The sequence below is a fragment of the Camellia sinensis genome, chromosome 7, assembly GCF_055761805.1.
Source record: "Camellia sinensis isolate YWXY chromosome 7, ASM5576180v1, whole genome shotgun sequence".
Taxonomy (NCBI): Eukaryota; Viridiplantae; Streptophyta; class Magnoliopsida; order Ericales; family Theaceae; genus Camellia; species Camellia sinensis.
The window spans coordinates 175117360-175135822 of record NC_138967.1 but is presented as its reverse complement, the minus strand read 5'-3'; the positions used below and the strand labels follow the sequence as shown (position 1 = coordinate 175135822).

The 18463-nt window shown below is 36.2% G+C and overlaps 2 protein-coding genes across 32 annotated transcripts; one reads left to right on the top strand and one right to left on the bottom strand.

Annotated features, from left to right (window-relative positions):
* The first annotated feature begins 606 nt into the window (after positions 1-606).
* Positions 607-12611, top strand: LOC114275743 (protein SPA1-RELATED 3). Of its 31 annotated transcripts, none has more exons than XR_014336446.1 (10): positions 607-770; positions 1086-1150; positions 2253-2411; positions 2727-3779; positions 3955-4112; positions 5260-6226; positions 6310-6501; positions 6782-7093; positions 7911-7970; positions 12117-12611. XR_014336446.1 is itself a non-coding variant. In XM_082879899.1 (10 exons), the coding sequence occupies exons 4-10, from the start codon at positions 2919-2921 to the stop codon at positions 12303-12305; spliced, it is 2694 nt and encodes an 897-aa protein (XP_082736025.1). In that variant the 5' UTR covers positions 608-770; positions 1086-1150; positions 2266-2411; positions 2727-2918; the 3' UTR covers positions 12306-12611. The 31 variants fall into 31 exon arrangements, 23 of the variants coding, with proteins under 23 accessions (XP_082736025.1, XP_082736039.1, XP_082736035.1 ...); XR_014336449.1 differs by having other exon boundaries at positions 608-770; positions 2724-3779; XR_014336445.1 differs by having other exon boundaries at positions 608-770; positions 2687-3779.
* Positions 12612-13029: 418 nt separating this feature from the next.
* On the bottom strand, positions 13030-16699 carry LOC114275757 (beta-glucuronosyltransferase GlcAT14B). The gene is made up of 5 exons (XM_028217760.2): positions 16470-16699; positions 14796-15508; positions 14602-14677; positions 14400-14515; positions 13030-13701 (listed from the first exon to the last, which is right to left on the bottom strand). The coding sequence occupies exons 2-5, from the start codon at positions 15367-15369 to the stop codon at positions 13202-13204; spliced, it is 1266 nt and encodes a 421-aa protein (XP_028073561.2). The 5' UTR covers positions 15370-15508; positions 16470-16699; the 3' UTR covers positions 13030-13201.
* Between the last annotated feature and the right edge of the window lie 1764 nt (positions 16700-18463).

Sequence of the window (18463 nt, the reverse complement as noted above, 5' to 3'; positions counted from 1 at the left end):
TTGTCAATTCGGTGTGTACTTGGGCAGAAAAAAATTAATTTTTTTTTTTTTTTTTTTTTGGTGAATAGTGATATCTTTTTGGATTTTAGAGTAAATTTTTGACTTTTTGGCTTATATAGTATAAGCCAAACTAGGCCTAAATTACTTAGGAGTGTAAATTTGGCCCGGGCTGACCCATTCGGGTTCGAGCCCAAGCCAGCCCATGTCGGGCCTTGCAGGCTTCGGCCAACATTCAAGACCAAGCCGACCCACGGACAAAAAAATTAGGCTCAGGCCTAGGCCCAAGTATAGGGGTATTCGGGCCTTAGACGGGCTGAGCCTCGAGCTGGCCCGGTGGGCCTGGGCTTGGCCTCGGGCTTAGGCAGACTTGACCAATTTTTTTATTCTTTTAAATTTTTTTCCACCAAAATTTTATTATTTCTCAAAAAAATATACTAGGTCTCGGCCGGGCCGATCCTTAAAAGGGTCAGGTCCACGGGCAGAGCCGGGCTTCAAAAGGATAGACCAAACCCAAGTCCGGAAACTCAGACTGAGCTTAAGTCTAAGCCCAAACAGGTCTAAACGGCTGAGTCAGTCCCGGACGATAGGCGAACTTCGGACCAGCCGCGAATAGCCGACCATTTTTACGCCCCTAAAATTACCAACATTTCGCACCCAAAAATCAGGTCTCACCTATAAAGAGGATGCCTTCGCCGCTACGCGGCCACCACCCCCCGGTGGTATCACAACTATCTCTCTCGCTATTTTTTTTTTTAGGGTTTATTAAACTGGTAATGTAATCAACGAGTCAATCTCTGTCTTCGATTTCGGAATTCTAGGGTTTAAATCGAATCACGATCTGGAAAAGTGATTGTTCTTCAACTTTCTCTCTTGGCAAATGATCTGAATTTGATTGACAAGTTCGCAGAACCTTTTTTCGATTACAAAAATCAATTTTTTTCCTCCATTATTTTCTTTCATTTTTTCATTTTCCCGCACTTTTCCAGCTTATAAAGGTGATTCTGAAGCCCCAAATGTACTTTTTTCTCTTCATTTTCTTAATCTGAAAATATGATAATAGTTTTTGCCCTCTTTTCAATGCACAGTTATTAGGGTTTTTCAATTGGACAAAGAATCTGTGGATTGGATCGAGCTTCACGAAGATTCAAAGGTAAGTAGACATAATAACTTTGTTTAGATTAATTTAACATAACTTTGTTTGGTTGTTGATTAATTTAATATTTGGAACTTGTTGAAGTTATTGTTAAAAAATTAAAAAACAATAAAAAAACACTTGAAGAAACACCTTGTCATGTGTTGATAATCTTTTCATTGGGTGTTCAAATTTACCGTTTGCCCTTGCTTTCAGAGGAGGTTAGAGGACATAGTTGAGCCACGTACATACGGGGACGAGTGGGTTGGAAAGGTCCGTGGGTTCCAAATGAAAATACAGCTCTGTTTGGTAGAGCTCTGAAATTCTAATTCCACTCATTGGTTTTGTGTGGTATTTGGTGAGAGCCTTAAAAAATGATTTCGCACCACTGTTGAAAACACGTCTATCCGATCATACTCCAGGACGTCTCTCAGAATTTTTTTTAAATTCAAAATACAACTCTATTCTAAAATCATAATTTTAAAACTCTACCAAATGCGATCTAAGGGATTTGAGCTTTGACAGCATTTTAAATGGTCTGGGTTATTTATTTATTTTTTTATAACTCGGTAGTCTGTCTACTTGACCTACTAATCCGAGAATCAATTCCACCATCCATACACTTGCGGAGTGCAATTAAAGCCAGGCAAACCCCCGCATGGAATGGTGTCAAGAAATTATTTAAATGGTCTGTGTTTTATTTATTTATGATAACTTGATATTCGGCCCATTTAGCCAACTAATCCGGGACCAATTTCACCGTTTTCTTGTGGGACCTAATTAAAGTAAAGACAAACCTTATGGAATAATCTCAAGAAATTATTTGCTCTTATGAGGTTTTGAATATGCTTAGAGCGAGCACACACATGCTCCAAGCTTTGACCACAAAGTCAACCCGTTATGGAGTGATTTTGTTTATAAAAAATGCTAGAGACTTACAATTTTAAATGCGGGTTGGACATTATATGGTTAAATTTATGATAAATTGAAGGTTGACAGTCAATTTATTATGTCATTAAAGGTAAAATTAGGCAAGATTTTTTTATGGGTCTCAATTTTTTTCCTTTTGTTTATTGCTTTATTGTTTTTGCTTTCTTTCTTTTTTGGTTCACTATTGAAGAAAGAAAATTCAGGGAATTTATGAGGCTGAGGTGCTTCCCTTGTGGGGAAAGCTCACTCTTTCTGTTGCAATTAAAGTTTTGATGTGTGGTTCTCTTTGCTTGCTGGTTGGTGTAGCAGAAACAGCAGCACAGCTCTTCTCATAGTGGTATACCTACGGGTACCTATTACCCTTCCAAAACCCCTCACCTTCTGTCCTATTCTCTTCTCTTTATGCTTGTGCTTGCCTGTATTTGTAGGTATGTATGCATTTCTGTGTCTAATTATGGATGCATTTATTGGTGTCTATATGTTTATGTACATATGATGTTCTTATCTTAAGTGTGTCTTTGGGGTTATTTGAATCTGTAATTTTTATCTTTTTGATAATTTACTTGATTTTCTTTGATGGGTTTCTGTTGATGGTGCTGTTTGTGTTATTTATGCTTAAAACAGCGTGCCCAGTTCTCATCTGTATGTGCTTTCTGCCCAGCAGGAAACTGTTTCTACTTGAAAAGAGTTTCTGAACTTGATGGGTCGATGGGTACTCTATCTGCGTGTGACTAAGGTGTGATTATTTATTCAAAATGATGGTGGTGGAGGTAGTGAGGGAATGTAGTAGAAGTAGTAGAAAAATTCCTCCATTTCTAGGTTTTGTATATGCTATACTTCATGCGGCTATTGGTGGATGACAATGGACGGTTCCTCAGAGCCTGGTTGGCAACAGTCTGGTAGTTCTAGGGGTTTCAATGCTTCTGCAGTCTCGGATAGAAACCCAGGACTGTTCCGTGCCGGCAGAATCAGGTCCTTCGGTGATGCATCACATGATTCTGGGTTTGTACCAGGGAGAAAGGAGAGGGATAGGGTTGTGTTGGCTCACAGAGATCTTCACAAAATCCCCACTAGTCTGTCTGGAGTTTGTGAGGATGAGCTAACGGTGGACCCAGCTATTCGTACCCTAGAATGGAGTGATGTTAGCTTGAGACAATGGTTGGATAACCCTGAACGATCAGTTGATGCCGTTGAATGCTTGCTCATATTTACACAAATAGTAGATATTGTTAACCTAGCACATTCACAAGGAATTGTTGTTCATAATGTGCGGCCTTCCCGCTTTTTCACGACTTCTTTCAACCATGTCTCTTTTATTGAGTCTGTATCTTGTTTGGATTCTGGTTCAGATTCCTTGGAGGATGGGTCAAACAGCCAAACGGCGGAGTTCAAAGGATCATCTTCACCTTTTTCCCGTGACTTGCATCGACAGAGAAGTCAGTTTGGAACAGAAAATTCTGAACTCGAGATAAATCTGTCATATGCTTCCCGCATGGTATCTGAAACAAGTTGTTTGCAGTCAAGTTCAGTCTACCCGACCCATAATCCATCAGAAGTAGGCAGTAATGTTGAACAAGCAGAAGAAAAGAAGCATCCCTTTCCCATGAAACAGATATTGATTATGGAAACCGATTGGTACTCCAGTCCAGAAGAGGTTAGCGGTGCTCCAAGTTCTTGTGCTTCTGATATTTATCGATTAGGGGTCTTCCTTTTTGAGGTCTGTACTCTAGATGCTGTTCTCCATTTACAACTACTCTAAATTGGATCATGTATTCATCCTTTACGTTTTTGTTCTTCTTCTTTGTTTTTAGTAATTATGAAACTATATACATAGAGCTGTTGTTGTGTTTTCCCTTCCTGCTTAGCTGTGTGAATGTTTGATTTATGAGCAGTTATTCTGTACATTTAGCTCGGCAGAAGAAAAGAGTTCAACTATGTCTAGTCTGAGGCACCGTGTTCTTCCTCCTCAGTTGCTACTGAAGTGTCCCAGAGAAGCTTCATTTTGCTTATGGTTACTGCATCCAGACCCAAGTAGTCGGCCGAAAATGAGGTAACTCCTCACAACATCCCATTTATGTATGCCATTTCATCTTTATGTTCCATTTGTTAGATAACTTGATATATATTGTTGAGCCCATTTCCTAACAGCCTAAGCTTTGGGGACAATTGGTGACTTATCATGGCATCAAAGCTCAGATTCGGGAGATCTTGGGTTCAAGTCTCTCCATTTGCATTCGGTCTCAACGTCAATTTGCATTCTTGCTTCTCTCTATGTATAAATGTTTGGATCTCCACATGCAAGGCCCACGTAAGGAAGGATGTTAGATAACTGGATATACATTGTTTGCCCATTTCTAACAACTTAAGCTTTTGGGACAATTGTTGACTTAACACCGTACATGCCAATTGCTTTTAAGTTTATTCCCTGATCATATTTGCTTACCCACAGTAGTAGGCATTTTCTGCATTGTGGCTTGTGTGGTGTTGCAGGACTAGTAGTATATTTCCAAGACAAGACATTGGGGGTGCACTTGCCATGCTAGGGGGTGTTAAAGTTGACCTCTTTTTTGTTCATTCATTTGCAGTTCGGAGCCAGAAGATAGGTTTGACATATCTATACCTAGGAGGAACATGTTTTAATTTTTTTTATTTTTGGTGGTTGCTGTTACCTGGACAATTATGACCCATGTAGAATGTTTTTGCAACTATGAAAGAAGAAAACCTTTTCCAAATGTTGGCCTCCCTGAGGTGGGGTGCTGGAAGCATGGATATAGATTTTATATCTTTGAGATTATCATTTGTGGATCACTGTCACTGGCGTTGGGGTATAAAGAGTGTCAGCAAATGGTATACAATATTGAGTTGCAAATTTTGGATATATATTTTGGGATTTTTTTAGTACGTGTGTGACCTAAGTGATAGATGTCTAATTGTCTATCCTTCAAAATAATGTTCTCAGTTAGATTAATAATAACAAAAGTTCTATTGAGAATAATTAAATTATTATTGGCAGGGAAACATGTATGAAGTAAGACATCTGTCGATTGAAGTGCCAATTGTTATATAGAAAAAATTATGACAAAAATCTTGAGCTGTTTAACTTTGAGTGTTGCACTTAAGCTTGTTATATCTTTTGTGATTTTGTCATCCCTAAGAAAAATTTTCTTGCACTTATTTTCTCTTACCATGTATAACAGTGAGTTGTTGCAAAGCGAGTTTCTGAATGAGCCAAGATACAACATAGAAGAACGCAAAGGAGCAATAGAGTTTCGGGAGAGTATGGAAGAGCAGGAGTTGTTGCTGGAATTTCTTTTGCAGATACAACAAAGAAAGCAAGAATCTAAAAATAATTTTCAAGATACCATTTCCTTTCTATCTTCTGATATAGAAGAAGTTACAAAGCAGCAATCAATTCTTTGGAGAAAAGGAGGCTCATGTCCAGAAATAGGGAAGGATTCTGTTTCTGATCTCCCTTCAGTGGAAGTTGTTGAAATTGAAAAATCTGGTTGCTCAGGGTCTAGAAAGAGAAACAGACCAGGGCTTCAGAATCACAATTCAGAGGAATCTAGTGAACATCTACTTGAAGATCAGAACTCAGAGATGCCTGCTGAAAATCAAGGAAGTATTATCTTGAAAAGCTCACGACTGATGAAGAATTTTAAGAAACTAGAGTCTGCTTATTTTTTTACTAGACACAGGGCTATAAAGTCATCAGGGAAATCATTAACGCGGCATTTTCCAATAAGTAGTGATGGTAGAGGGTCCATTGTTGCAACTGGAAAAAGTTCCGTGACTAATTTACCCTTGAAAGATCAGTATAGCGAGGCAAGAGAAAGTGGATGGATAAATTCATTCCTTGAGGGTTTGTGCAAGTATCTTTCTTTCAGTAAATTAAAAGTTAAGGCTGACTTGAAGCAAGGGGATCTTTTGAATTCTTCCAATCTAGTATGTTCTCTGAGTTTTGATCGAGATGGAGAATTTTTTGCGACAGCTGGTGTGAATAAGAAGATCAAAATATTTGAATATGACACAATTATAAATGAAGATCAAGATATCCACTATCCTGTAGTTGAATTGACCAGTAGGTCGAAGCTAAGCAATATATGTTGGAATAGTTATATCAAAAGCCAGATTGCTTCAAGCAACTTTGAAGGTGTGGTACAGGTAGGTCAAGCCTTATCTCTCATTCACATGTACGGTTGCTATAACTCATGATGACAATAAGCAGTTTATCTTAACATCTTCAGGTATGGGATGTTACAAGAAGTCAAGTATTTATGGAAATGAGAGAGCATGAAAGCCGTGTGTGGTCTGTTGACTTCTCATTAGCGGATCCAACAATGTTGGCCAGCGGGAGTGATGATGGTTCTGTTAAGCTCTGGAGTATCAATCAGGCAATTCTATGTTTGCACTTGGTGGATGTCTCGCTTTGAAACTAAGTAGGTGTTTGGCATGCACTAAAAAAGGGCACTTTTTTTTGCATACATACACTTATTTGGGTCACATCAATCAACATCTTCTCTCTACACATTTTTTTATATAAAAAGTCAAAAAGTGCACTTATTTAGAACATCCCAAACCACCCCTAAATGTAGTGGAGTCATCTAGTTACCATTGCTGTGTAGATTTAATTCTGGATGTGTGATAAGACTTACAAAAAGTTAAATTAAAACATTCAGGATGTGTAACATGTTTCTCTTACATGGATTGCTACTGCAGGGCATTAGTGTTGGTACCATCAAATCGAAGGCCAATGTCTGCTGTGTTCAGTTTGCTGTTGATTCTGGCCGTACCCTTGCATTTGGTTCAGCAGATCATAAGATTTATTACTATGATCTTCGTAACTCAAAAGTGCCATTGTGCACATTAATTGGACACAACAAAACCGTGAGCTATGTAAAGTTCATAGATTCAACAAATCTTGTTTCTTCATCCACGGATAACACGATGAAGCTTTGGGATTTGTCAATGTGCACAGCCCGGGTTCTTGACTGTCCTCTTCAGTCATTCACAGGCCACACAAATGTGAAGGTAATTTTTTTTCCTTCTTTTTCATGACATGGGTTGCGAGTGCCGTCATATTCCATGTGCGTGAATATTCAATGTGCTTATATATGTAATTTGAAGCAGTCAAGATTAGCATTAGAACCCAATTTGCTTATAAAAGCAATTTGAAGCAGTCAAGCTTAGCTGAGAACAAAATTGCTAGCAATAAGGGGTGAGCTTATGAAACTCTCTTATTTATGGGGAAAGACTTCCAGTAGTCGACTATATTAACTAGCTGGGATTCCCCGCCAATTCTTCTTGCGTTGCATTGATGTTGGGATGAATTTTGTTCATGTTGGACTTTTTGGAACATTCATTGAAGTAAATTTGTTTCTTGCTCCTCTTGATATTTCATCATAGATTGTGGTGTATAAACGAATGAATTTTTTTTGCAATCCTCCTAAGATGATGGTAGTTAGAATTTTGCTTATCATGAAAGAGAAAGGATGATAGCTAGAATTTTGTAGTTCATCAGATTGGCCAGAATTAGGCCATGTACACTTTTTTCAGCAACTGTCCTGGTTTTCACCGAATCATTCCACTAAAGAAGAAAAGGATGGTTAGTGAATTAGCATGTAGATGTTAATGGCAAATAATGTTAATTGTTCAGCTGATTATTAAATCTGGTCTTTGGTATTTATACATTGCTAAGGACAGACCAGCAAACTCTTGATAAAATTCTTCATTCATATGATTTTGGTCATCTGCAAATATTGCATATATATTTCCTTGTGAAAATCTGTCTATCCTTGACAGTTTATTTATTTATTTTTTACTGCTGATGCATTTTACCCTGTTTCAGAACTTTGTGGGTTTATCTGTTTCTGAAGGATACATTGCTACAGGCTCGGAAACGAATGAGGTACTTCATTCATCATGTAGCATTTTTATTGAATATGCAAACAGGAACTTACATTTGCTTAGCTTAATGAAATTACTTTAGTATGTGGTGTGGTAAAATCTATTTTGTGTTACCTGTTTGTCGAACTTGATTAAGAGAATTTTGTCTATAGAGACTATCTATATGATATCAGAACCTAAAGCTAAATTTGAGACCAAGTTTAGTAAAGGCAAGGCTGCCCTTTCCTTGGTCCAATAGTGATGGTCTATAGGATGGCAGTAGCCCTCTCCTGCCCTATATCCCAATTCTACCATCGTTGGTACCGCCAAGAGACATTATTGAATAAGCTAGGCCTTGTTTGTTTGGATGGCCTGGATAGGGGAAATTGTAATGCAACGGACTAATAGTCCTGGGATATATAAGCCTTATTTGGTTTGTTTTTGAGAAACAAATTTTGGAGAAATTTTTTTAAAATTTTGTTTGATTTAGTGATTTTGGAAATTTTTTTTTCAAAATTACTTTCTTTCTCCTACCCATCAATTAATCACTTTTTTTTTTCACACACATCTACTCAACTACAACAAAATATCAAATCATCCCAAACTCTCATACTTCAAAACTATTTCCAAAATATACAACCAAACAAACCAAAAAAATTTCTAAACTCTTTTCCCAATTTTTTTTTTGAAAATTTATCTCCCAAAACCAAACCAAACACACCCATAGTCTTTGGACTATTTAGCTGGAAATTATGTGTATCCCATGTTTGTTTTTTTATGGGATTAAATGCCTAGAAATGACTATTTTAGTGAATTTCATGTTTAATTTGAAAATTATGAAGTATCTTGTTTAAGTACATTTTATTTTATTTTATTTGAAATATATTTTATTTTATTTTACAAAGACCACTTTTAATTTTATTTAAATACGACATTAGAAGTATATTTTCATTTATGATTTTGCTAATACAAAAAAGAAAAAGGAAAAAAAAAAAGTGAGAGAAGACTATTATATATCATGAGATTAATTTACATATGTTGTTACATATGTTGCAATCTCCTGGGTCATTTGGTTGGAGAGGAATGGGCGTATTTTTGAAGGAGGATCTAGGGATATAGATTATTTATGGGATAGTGTGTTATTTGGCGTCTTTTTGGGCCTCGGCAAGTCCTGTGTTCCGAGGGATTCCTCTTTTTTTGATTGCTTCAAATTGGGTGTCGGTTTGTGCTGTATAGTTGTGTAGTTTTGGTTGTCTTTTGGTGTGGTTGTCTTTTTGGATGTATTTTTTCTTTTTCTTTGTGGAGGATGCCTTATCCTCTCCTCTTTGGCCTTGGGCCTTAATAAAATTTATCTTTTTGTTGCTGATAAAAAAAAGAGATTAATTTACATATGTTTAAAAAAATTCAACATGTTTAAAAAAGAATAAAAAAATGAAAGAAACAAATTTTAGGGCAAACTTCACTTTATCCCTTGTGGTTTGGGCCACGTGTGGTTTACCCCCTGATGTTTGGAAATCACTACATAACTCGCCCTGTGGCTACTGGATTGCTTTGCACAGTTAACACCGTTAATATCAAAAGTAAAAAGACTATTTTATCCTTGTATATATAACCTTTGTTTAGTATTTCTCATTCAACAGTTGTGCATTTGAAAAGAGCAAGGGAGAGAACTTAGGGTTTCGATATATGAAATTAGGGATTTGATTTAACAAATTAATTTAAAGTTTTGATTTAACAAATTAATTTAAAGAACATAATTTCTATCAAAAAATAATTTAATTAATGTTCAATTTGCCTTCAAGTTCAAAGTTCAAACCAATTATTCACTTTTTTTCTTGGTTGGAATTTAGTGAGCATTACAGAATAAATTGTGAAGATTGTTTATGGCAATATATATATATATATATATATATGCAGTGGTGTAATTTGAAACAAACCAATTAATCAATCAAACAAACCAATTAAATCAACACATAAATATTACATACAAATCTATGAACATTGAGATCGATTCAGATACAAATTCATCGATAAATCGATTCAAATTCGGATACTGTAATTTGAATTTTGAAATCACGGATGGATATTGTAATTTGAAATCACAGAAAGGAGGAATGATTGAGTGAAGATTACACTCAGCTCATATACAAAGGAAAGAGAGAGAATGAAGGAGAGATAAAGAAAATTATTTTGTGTTTTGAAAAATGAAGAAGATAGGCTGCTTTGTTTACAGTGTGTATGACTACGGCGGCACCGCCGGCTACTCCAAGTGTCGGACTCTCTGAGCTACGACCCAAATGTGGTGCCGGACTCGGTGAAGTCATTTGTGGTGCACCTATACAGGCACATCAAAGAGAAGAACATGTGGGGTTTTTTGTTTTTTTTTGTGAGGTTGAGAAGAAGGAGATCTCTACCATCTCATCATCCAGGATGGAGATCTGAACAAGGAGATCAAAGTACCAGAAGGGTTCGATTACGAGCTCTATAATCGGAATGGCATTAATCGGATCTTGGGGCCTAAGGCCAGTTGTATCTCTTAGATGCTTCGGATTCATGATCTCTAAGAAAAAGTATATCTTTACCAGATCTGGTTTGGTGTTGTGTTTGGTTTGGTTTGCTAGTATGTTGATTTTATTTTCCTTGATCTGTGTTGTGATTTCACGAATGTCAGCATCTGTAAAATATAATTATATGAAAATTAAGTTAAAAAGATTATGTATTTTCTTTTGTGTTTTTTATTTATTTATTTATAGATTTAATAGTCCTTTCACCTTTTTTTTTTTTTTTTCCTTCCCCTGAGTAGAGGTTTACGATCTGGATATTGATGATGAAGATGAGGGTAGGTTTTGGAAATTGATGATGAAGATGAGGGTATTTTAGTCATTTAATTCGGAGGGAAATTCATATTTCCATGCCCATTTGCATATTAGGTGCGTGTCATGCACGGACTGTTATGTTAGATGGAAATGCTAACTGTGAAATTCAATCTAGTAACCACAGGAGGGGTTATGTGGTGATTTTCAAACGTTAGGGGGTAAACCAGGGGGATAAAGTGGAGTTTGCCCTAAATTTTATATATACTTGAGAGTTAATTTTGTCATTTAACTAGCTAATCCGGAGGTTGGCTCAGTCCGCCCATTTCTATTCCCCCCCGCCCCGCCCCCACCAAAAAAAGAAGAAGATATATATATATATATATATATTTGGATTGAGTTATCCCATATATGAGAGATCATTAGTTCGACCGGACTATTAGTTCGGCCTTCACTTTTCCAACCAAACATTAGACTATCCACTTTGTTTGACATGGAGTACAATCCCATGCCTAATTCCATGCCTAATCCCACCAAACAAACACCTCCCTTACTGACCAGGCTATTTTTTATCCGACTCTAGCAACCATTGGAAGGCCTCTTTTGATTATACCAAGATGCTTGAGCTCACCTGGTGGAAATTAAATGGGTTAATTACACTTAGTACCCCTACACTTTTACCAAATATCACTTTAGTCTCTCCACTTTCAATTGTAACAGTCAACCCGTACATGTTAAGTCAAGTTGGAATATCATCCTTTCATTCATTTATTGTTAAAAAAGTTGATGGAACTTATCATTGGAAACATATATGACATTTTTATTGTTTCATTATCACCATTACATATAGTTTTACTAAAATCTCATTTTAGTCTTTATATTTTCATCAAAATCTCACTTTAGTCTTTCCACTTTCAATTTCTATTAGCTCTATTAATGGTAGATGGTATAGGGACGGTAGGGTGAGATTGAAACTTGATTTAAAATGTAGGTGTTGATTGTTACAATTGAAAGTGAAAGGACTAAAGTGAGATTCTGGTGAAAATGCAGTGGTACTAAGTGTAATTTACCCTAATTTATTCTGAAGCATGGTTTGAGCTAGGTCATGTTGACATGGGTTTGTTTGAACTGGTCCACAGGATTGTTTTGAACTTGACTTGGTTAAAGAGTGCTTGACTGGTTAATTTGTCAATACGTTAAACTTATTTCAATAGAGAATCGAATCAAATTAAACCTTGTGTCCTAATCAAGTGGGATTGGCTATATGAATCTTTTTTCTCCATTTCGCTCTATCAAGGATTTCCTGCTTAGTTAAATTAAATAAATTCCTAAGTCATATCATTTTTATGGTGCAGGTTTTCATCTACCATAAGGCTTTCCCAATGCCGGCTTTGTCATTTAAGTTTGGTAGCACAGATCCACATTCAGGCGATGACGTGGGTGACAATGCACAGTTCATCTCATCCGTGTGTTGGCGTGGTCTGTCATCCACCTTAGTTGCTGCAAATTCCATGGGAAACATCAAGCTTTTGGAGATGGTTTAATGTGATGGTCAATGTCCACTAGTCCACTAGAAGCATTCATGATTCGATCAGGAAAAGAAATATAAGGAAACAGAAGCAAAGTCCCCAGGAGAAAAATGTCGTCGACAACAAAAACAAATTTTGGCGTTAGAAAGTTAACATGGAAGACAGAATAATCTGTTTTTATTATCAAATGTAATATAGATAAATGTTTGTATGGATACAAGAAAAGCATGAAAATCAGCAGTATTCTTGTATTTCTTGTAAAATTATACAGTTTAGAATTATTTTCAAAAATAAATGTAATGTTTCAAATTTATTGTTTTTTACTTGTGTTTTTTTTCCCTGGAAGAGTCTTGGTGGGTTACTATTTTCTGTTTCAAGTTTTGTATCCTTTATTAATAATTATGCCCAGTTTGGCTGCGAAAGAAGGTAGGAGAGAATAGGAAATTATTGAAGTCTCATTTAGGCTTTGTTTGGACCATAGTATCAAGATTGGTTTGCAAAGGAAAAGGAAAGTTAACAAAATAGATTTTTTCTCTTTTTCTGGTCTTTTCTTTTTTCTATGCAAATTCTTTATCAAAATCATAATATAAACACAGCCTTAATAGTCACTCCATTTTAAATCATGGCTTGTTCATCTGATTTTGCATTGCTAAATCAAAGCCTATAGGTACAAACACAACAAAAATAGAGAATCACAAACTGAAATATAGAAACTAGCAAAATGTGAGAGATAAAAAGATAAACAAACCCAAAGATTTCTCTGGATTATTGAAAAGAAACAAGAAAGCCTAAGAAAAAAAAGCTCTCTTTGATACAACATTCCTATCAATTCTTGAGCTTGTAGATCAATTAGACTAACACTTTCCATTAGCCTTTTAATTCATCCACAATCAACAATGCTTCAATGAAATCTAACTACATTGGTTTTGACTAAATTTAGCCGACAAAAGTAGCCTACCTATGAGACTGCGAAGCCTTCGAGCTCCGGGGCCTGGTTTAATCTTGGTCGGATTCCCGACTCTAGAACATGGAGGCTTCCCGGCACACCAACCACCCCGTGTAAAGCTCCCATTTTTCCGGCCAAGTAATTGCTTATCAATTATATCCAAAACGGGGTCGTCATGCTTGAATTTACGCGCAAAGGCGGCACCACTAGCGATCATATTGGCCGTGTCATTAGTAGAGAGGGTGTGTGGGTGTTGTTTTGGAGGGTTGTCCCAAGAAATGTAGTGCATATCGTGGTTGACCGTGGTTTGAACAAACTCAGGCACGTTGCATATGACCGTTTGAAAGTAGCCTTCGGGTGAGGAGACAAAATTTGTGTAGTACATGAGTAGGACTCTTGGGAGGTTATCCCAACCCCATATAACATATTCCACGAATGAACGTGAGAGAATCATCCACGCTGAACCTGAAAACAAATTTAGATGGCGTGTTATTGTTGTTCGACAAATTTTGAAAATAAATTAGATTCCAAAATCTTAGTAATGCGTGTAAAGTGCAATTGTTACTTTGGTTTTTCTTTCATGAATGCATGTTCTAATGCAATTAGACCTTATAATCATGATATGTATATTGTTCTGTTTCATTTTTTACCAAAAATCATAGTCTTATTCCATCTTAGGGTGGCTAAAGATTGAATTTTCTTCGGTAGCATGATTTCATTGATTAACATCTTTATTTTTACGATGAGTCACTATGAGAATGATTAGCACAGCACAGCAACCTAACAATATCAACATTTCCTACTTTTTTTCTAGCATAGGTGGTCATGGACAAATTACAACCAAGTGCATTACTAAAATCAACATATTAAAAAATAAAAATAAAAAACTTTTAAAATGTCCTAGTCAGATATCACTTGGACTCGAAGCAATTCCACCTTGAAGTAGATCTGATTTATCTGAAAAGCTAAAAAAAGTTGACATTCAACAAGTTTTAGGTAAGAAAAAGTGACGTGATTAATTGAAACTTAAACTAACACCAATGATTCTAATGTAGAGTTGCATAGTTTCAATCCATTTTTTATGTTGAAAGAATCAAAATTCCAATGCCCATTACTATCAAACTAACAGAAAGCTTAACATAATGGAAAGTAAAAATACTAACCGGTAAATAATTTAAAGGCGGTTGGCAAAGTTCTCCTTGGTGTGACTGGAAATATATCTTGCTTTGTTGTCTGGTACAGCCCGGGATCTACAATCAAAGGCATTGCTCTAAAACCCCTATAAAACAGAACCAAAAGTATTAACATTCAATATTGGTAGTTTCCTAACATACAGTTAAGGAGGGAGAGAGAGATCGAGCTTACTCCTTCCAACCTAGTTGACTTGTGTGTTCGATGAAATTCATCTCTCGGTTTAAATCAGAAAAAGTGTAAAGAAGATCTGAACACAACCAACCACCTAAATAAATCAAGCAGCTTTGGACAAAATATAAAGTACTTCTCAACTAATAATGTTCATTATAGAAAAGAATAAAAATAAATAAATCTGAGAGACTAACCATCTTGTGTCACAAGAGGATAATCTGAGGCACTGAGGTTAATAAACCAATCCCAATCCTTACTTCTCTTCAAAAGAATGGCACACGCGTGGAGCGTATTCGCAACCATGGTCGGTCCTCTATAAGTCACCATATTAGCTTTGGTAATCATGTGAACATTCCCAACCTTAGCAAAAATCGGGTGTCTTTCCACACGGGAAGCGAGCTCCAGCCTCTCCTCCGCAGGCGATTCTAGGTCTAGATGGACAACGTATTGGTTCAATGGATGATAGAGTGTGTGAAGAGTCCTCCAGAGTTTTTCCAGATCACCTTTGGACCCGGAAATTAGATAAGCGAAACGAGGAAGAGATGGCTCAGAAAGAGGAGGTGGAGTTTGCAAAACCTTGCCTTCAGCAAAAAGTTGGCTACTGTGATTAAGTGAAATGCGAGATGGGAGGATTGAGATGAGTGAATTGATCGTGCGTAGTGACGAAACAATACCCATGTTGAATGTGGTTGCAAAAATGACAATGCAAACAAGGGAGCTCATAACAAGAGGAAATACCCATCTCTTCTCCATGTTCATCGACCCCATCGCGATATCTTTTCATGGACTCCAAACAATATGACTCTTACTTCCCAATTTTCCCCCAAATTCTCGGTTGATCAATTTGATTTCCAGATTACAAATGTGTCGGATGTTACTAAATGTTCAAGCACATCTCAAACATCATCTATGAGCACACAAAAAGAAAAGAAGAGATCAAACGTCATCTTCAAACAAACTTGGTATCAAATACTCTGAACATGGTTGTTGAATAAGAGAATTAAAATTCTTTCCAATCCTATTAAATTATTGCCTATTATGAAGAAATCAAAGACTCTGTAAACAGCTAGTTTAACTATTCAAATTAAATATTAAAAATAAGGCAGCCAGGGTAGGAGATTCCTAATACAACTTTATTTATGAAGAGTTTGTTTTCGTGATTTGAAAGAATACTCGATAAGACATATCAACACCAAACAAACTAATTCAAATATTTTATACACAACTATCTATCTATCTACATATATCTATATATATATATATATAGAGAGAGAGAGAGAGAGAGAGAGAGAGAGAGAGAGGTGAATGATTAAAATAATCAATCATAAAAGCCAGGAATGTTGAATCAAGAAAATCGAAACAGAGAACAAAGAGGATGAAACAAAACTAACAATTAGATAAATATTAACACGATCTTCGAATAATCTGAGCAAACAATGTACAAATCACAAGAATACAAAGCCTAATTTAAATCCTTTCTCTTTGTAGATCCTTAATAGTATCTAATTGTATCTATGAAGAAAATTACATTTAACTACGAAAATCATAAAAATAAAAACAAAAAACCCAGATATAAAATTGAAGTTTAAATCATTGGAAAGGGAAAACAAGACAATTGTTACAAATAAAAAACAGTTATTAGTAAGATGGAGATTGCGTGATAACCATGAAAACAGAGAGAGAGAGAGAGAGAGAGAGAGAGAGAGAAAGAGAGAGAGAGAGAGGAAAAAAAGAAAAAAGAAAAAGAAAAAGAAAGTTTAAGCTCAAAAAGCACGTAGAAATCAAATACAATTCGATGAAATTGAAGCAAAACAAGCTCGAAACAATGATCTAAAATGTTGAGTTTTTGATGTGAGAAGGAGAAGAACCTGGTTCTTGATGCAGAGCATGACCTGTTTGCACACGTCCAAGTAGAGAGAGAAAGAGAGTAAACAAAGAAAATAAAAATAAAAATGGATAGAGAGAGATTGAGAGAGAAATATGGATTTTGTTTGGGTTGGTTTGATTATTGAACTTTCTCTCTCCGACTCTGTCTCTCTCTCTCTCTGGGACTTCTCTTCTCTCTGTTACTATTTCATGGGAAGAAATGTTTCATTACGAGAAATTATTATTTATATATATATATATTTTAACGAAAAAAAAATGTTGTGAGGTGTCATCATAGTGTCATGTCATTCATAGTTTAAATAAGTCAAAAAGTCACTATCTTATTTAAGTCACATCATCTTATTTAAATCACATCACCTCTCTAACACATCACATCAAACCCAACCCAAATCCAACCCAAACCCACCAATAAGTCAAAAAGTGCACTTTTTTAGGACATCCCAAACCAACCCTTAATATACTTGTTTAAACGACATTTTATTTTTAATTAGTAAATCTCAATATAAGTTGTGTATATAGAATTATTTTTTTATTTTTTTTATTTTATTTCATTCCTATGTTTTACCTAGATATTTTTGTCCAAAACAAAACACCATTTTATTCTTTGAATTTATTCTAGCATTACATTTACTAATAGTATTATATCAATTGAAACTGAATAAATACTGGTCATATTATTATTGTTACATAACTAAACTTGTCTCCGATGAAGTGTGATTTGAAATTTTAAATTCCTTAATGAATATGGAGTTCTGGTTTAAGATTTTGAAATATATGTTTGTGTTAGTTTATGATTTAATTTAAGATTTTGAATGATTTGTTTGTGTTACGAATTGATCTTGTTGTGTTTTTAATTTTATAAGTTCTAATTCATTAATTATTAATGTTGGAACATTTTAGAAAATGAAGAGAAAATGACCCAAAATAAATATTTATAAAATGGGAAAAAAATAAGGCTCAAATAATTTTTTAAAGAAAAAAGTTCGATCCGCAAACCGTCCGTAACCGCCCGCACATCCGCAAACTCTATCCGCACAAATCGTAAACCATACGGCAAGCGATTGTGAGTTATCCTTTTCCAAACCGTATATGTACGGGAAAGAAATAATTCTCATCGTATAATCCTGTTGACTAAGTCCACGCTCCTCCGTACGACATCGCTTTGTCACCTGAAAACACAAACGTGGGCTAGCCGGCGGGTGTGTGCCGGAAACCTCTCCGATGCCTAAGTCAGAAAACTTGACAAATAGACAAAGCTCAATGTATTCAGGAAGCAAAATTGTATGTTGTGTTATGTTACCTCCTCCAAGGTGATGCTTGTGAGCTTTTATAGGTTTCGAGTGGCCAAATCCTAGTAAGACTTTTATTCCTCCATGCACAGTCCTCCTAGGATTCATACTCCTAAAGGATAATGCTTATCCTTTTACACCCCCCACTGCTTAAACCAAGTGGGATGGTTTTTACCACGGCCGAACTATCATTTGACCGAAGTACCCACGGCTATGCAGAGCCGCCGAATAAGCCGAACTATCATTGGTTCGGTTCTGTCTCTCGTTACACCTTATCTCGGTTCTCCCTTGTATGACTATGGTGTGCCAGGACCGAGCTACCGAGTAGCAAGGTCCTGACCGATCTATCCAGAATACGTCAAGACCAGACTAACTCGGAGACCGGACTAACTCCAAGTTGTCCAGACCGAAGTAGCTTTACAATTCCCGAGCCGAAGTAACTTTACTTCTCTTGGGCCGGAGTAACTTCTCGGCCCTTGTTACCCAGTCCGTCATACTTTGGGCCATAAAGTCCATCTCATAGCTCGGCCCAATTTTCAAAAATTACCCTCTCAATTGCCCCTTAATTCCATCTGCACAGCATGATTGGGATTACCTAGTGACCAGCCGAGCTAACGTTTATAAGCCTTTCTAGCCGAACTAAAAAATCGTTTAGCCTCTCCATCCGAGCTTATTTTACTCCGGGT

What these genes read in the sequence shown, in the direction of transcription:
- LOC114275743 (XM_082879899.1), top strand. Translation starts at nt 2,919, where the DNA reads ATGACAATGGACGGTTCCTCAGAGCCTGGTTGGCAACAGTCTGGTAGT. An exon ending in TAGGGGTCTTCCTTTTTGAG is followed by an intron (nt 3,780 to 3,954) that starts GTCTGTACTCTA and finishes ATTTATGAGCAG; the next exon opens with TTATTCTGTACATTTAGCTC. An exon ending in AGTAGTCGGCCGAAAATGAG is followed by an intron (nt 4,113 to 5,259) that starts GTAACTCCTCAC and finishes CATGTATAACAG; the next exon opens with TGAGTTGTTGCAAAGCGAGT.
- LOC114275757 (XM_028217760.2), bottom strand. Translation starts at nt 15,369, where the DNA reads ATGGGGTCGATGAACATGGAGAAGAGATGGGTATTTCCTCTTGTTATG. An exon ending in TCCTCTTGTGACACAAGATG is followed by an intron (nt 14,678 to 14,795) that starts GTTAGTCTCTCA and finishes GGTTGTGTTCAG; the next exon opens with ATCTTCTTTACACTTTTTCT. An exon ending in AGTCAACTAGGTTGGAAGGA is followed by an intron (nt 14,516 to 14,601) that starts GTAAGCTCGATC and finishes TCTGTTTTATAG; the next exon opens with GGGTTTTAGAGCAATGCCTT.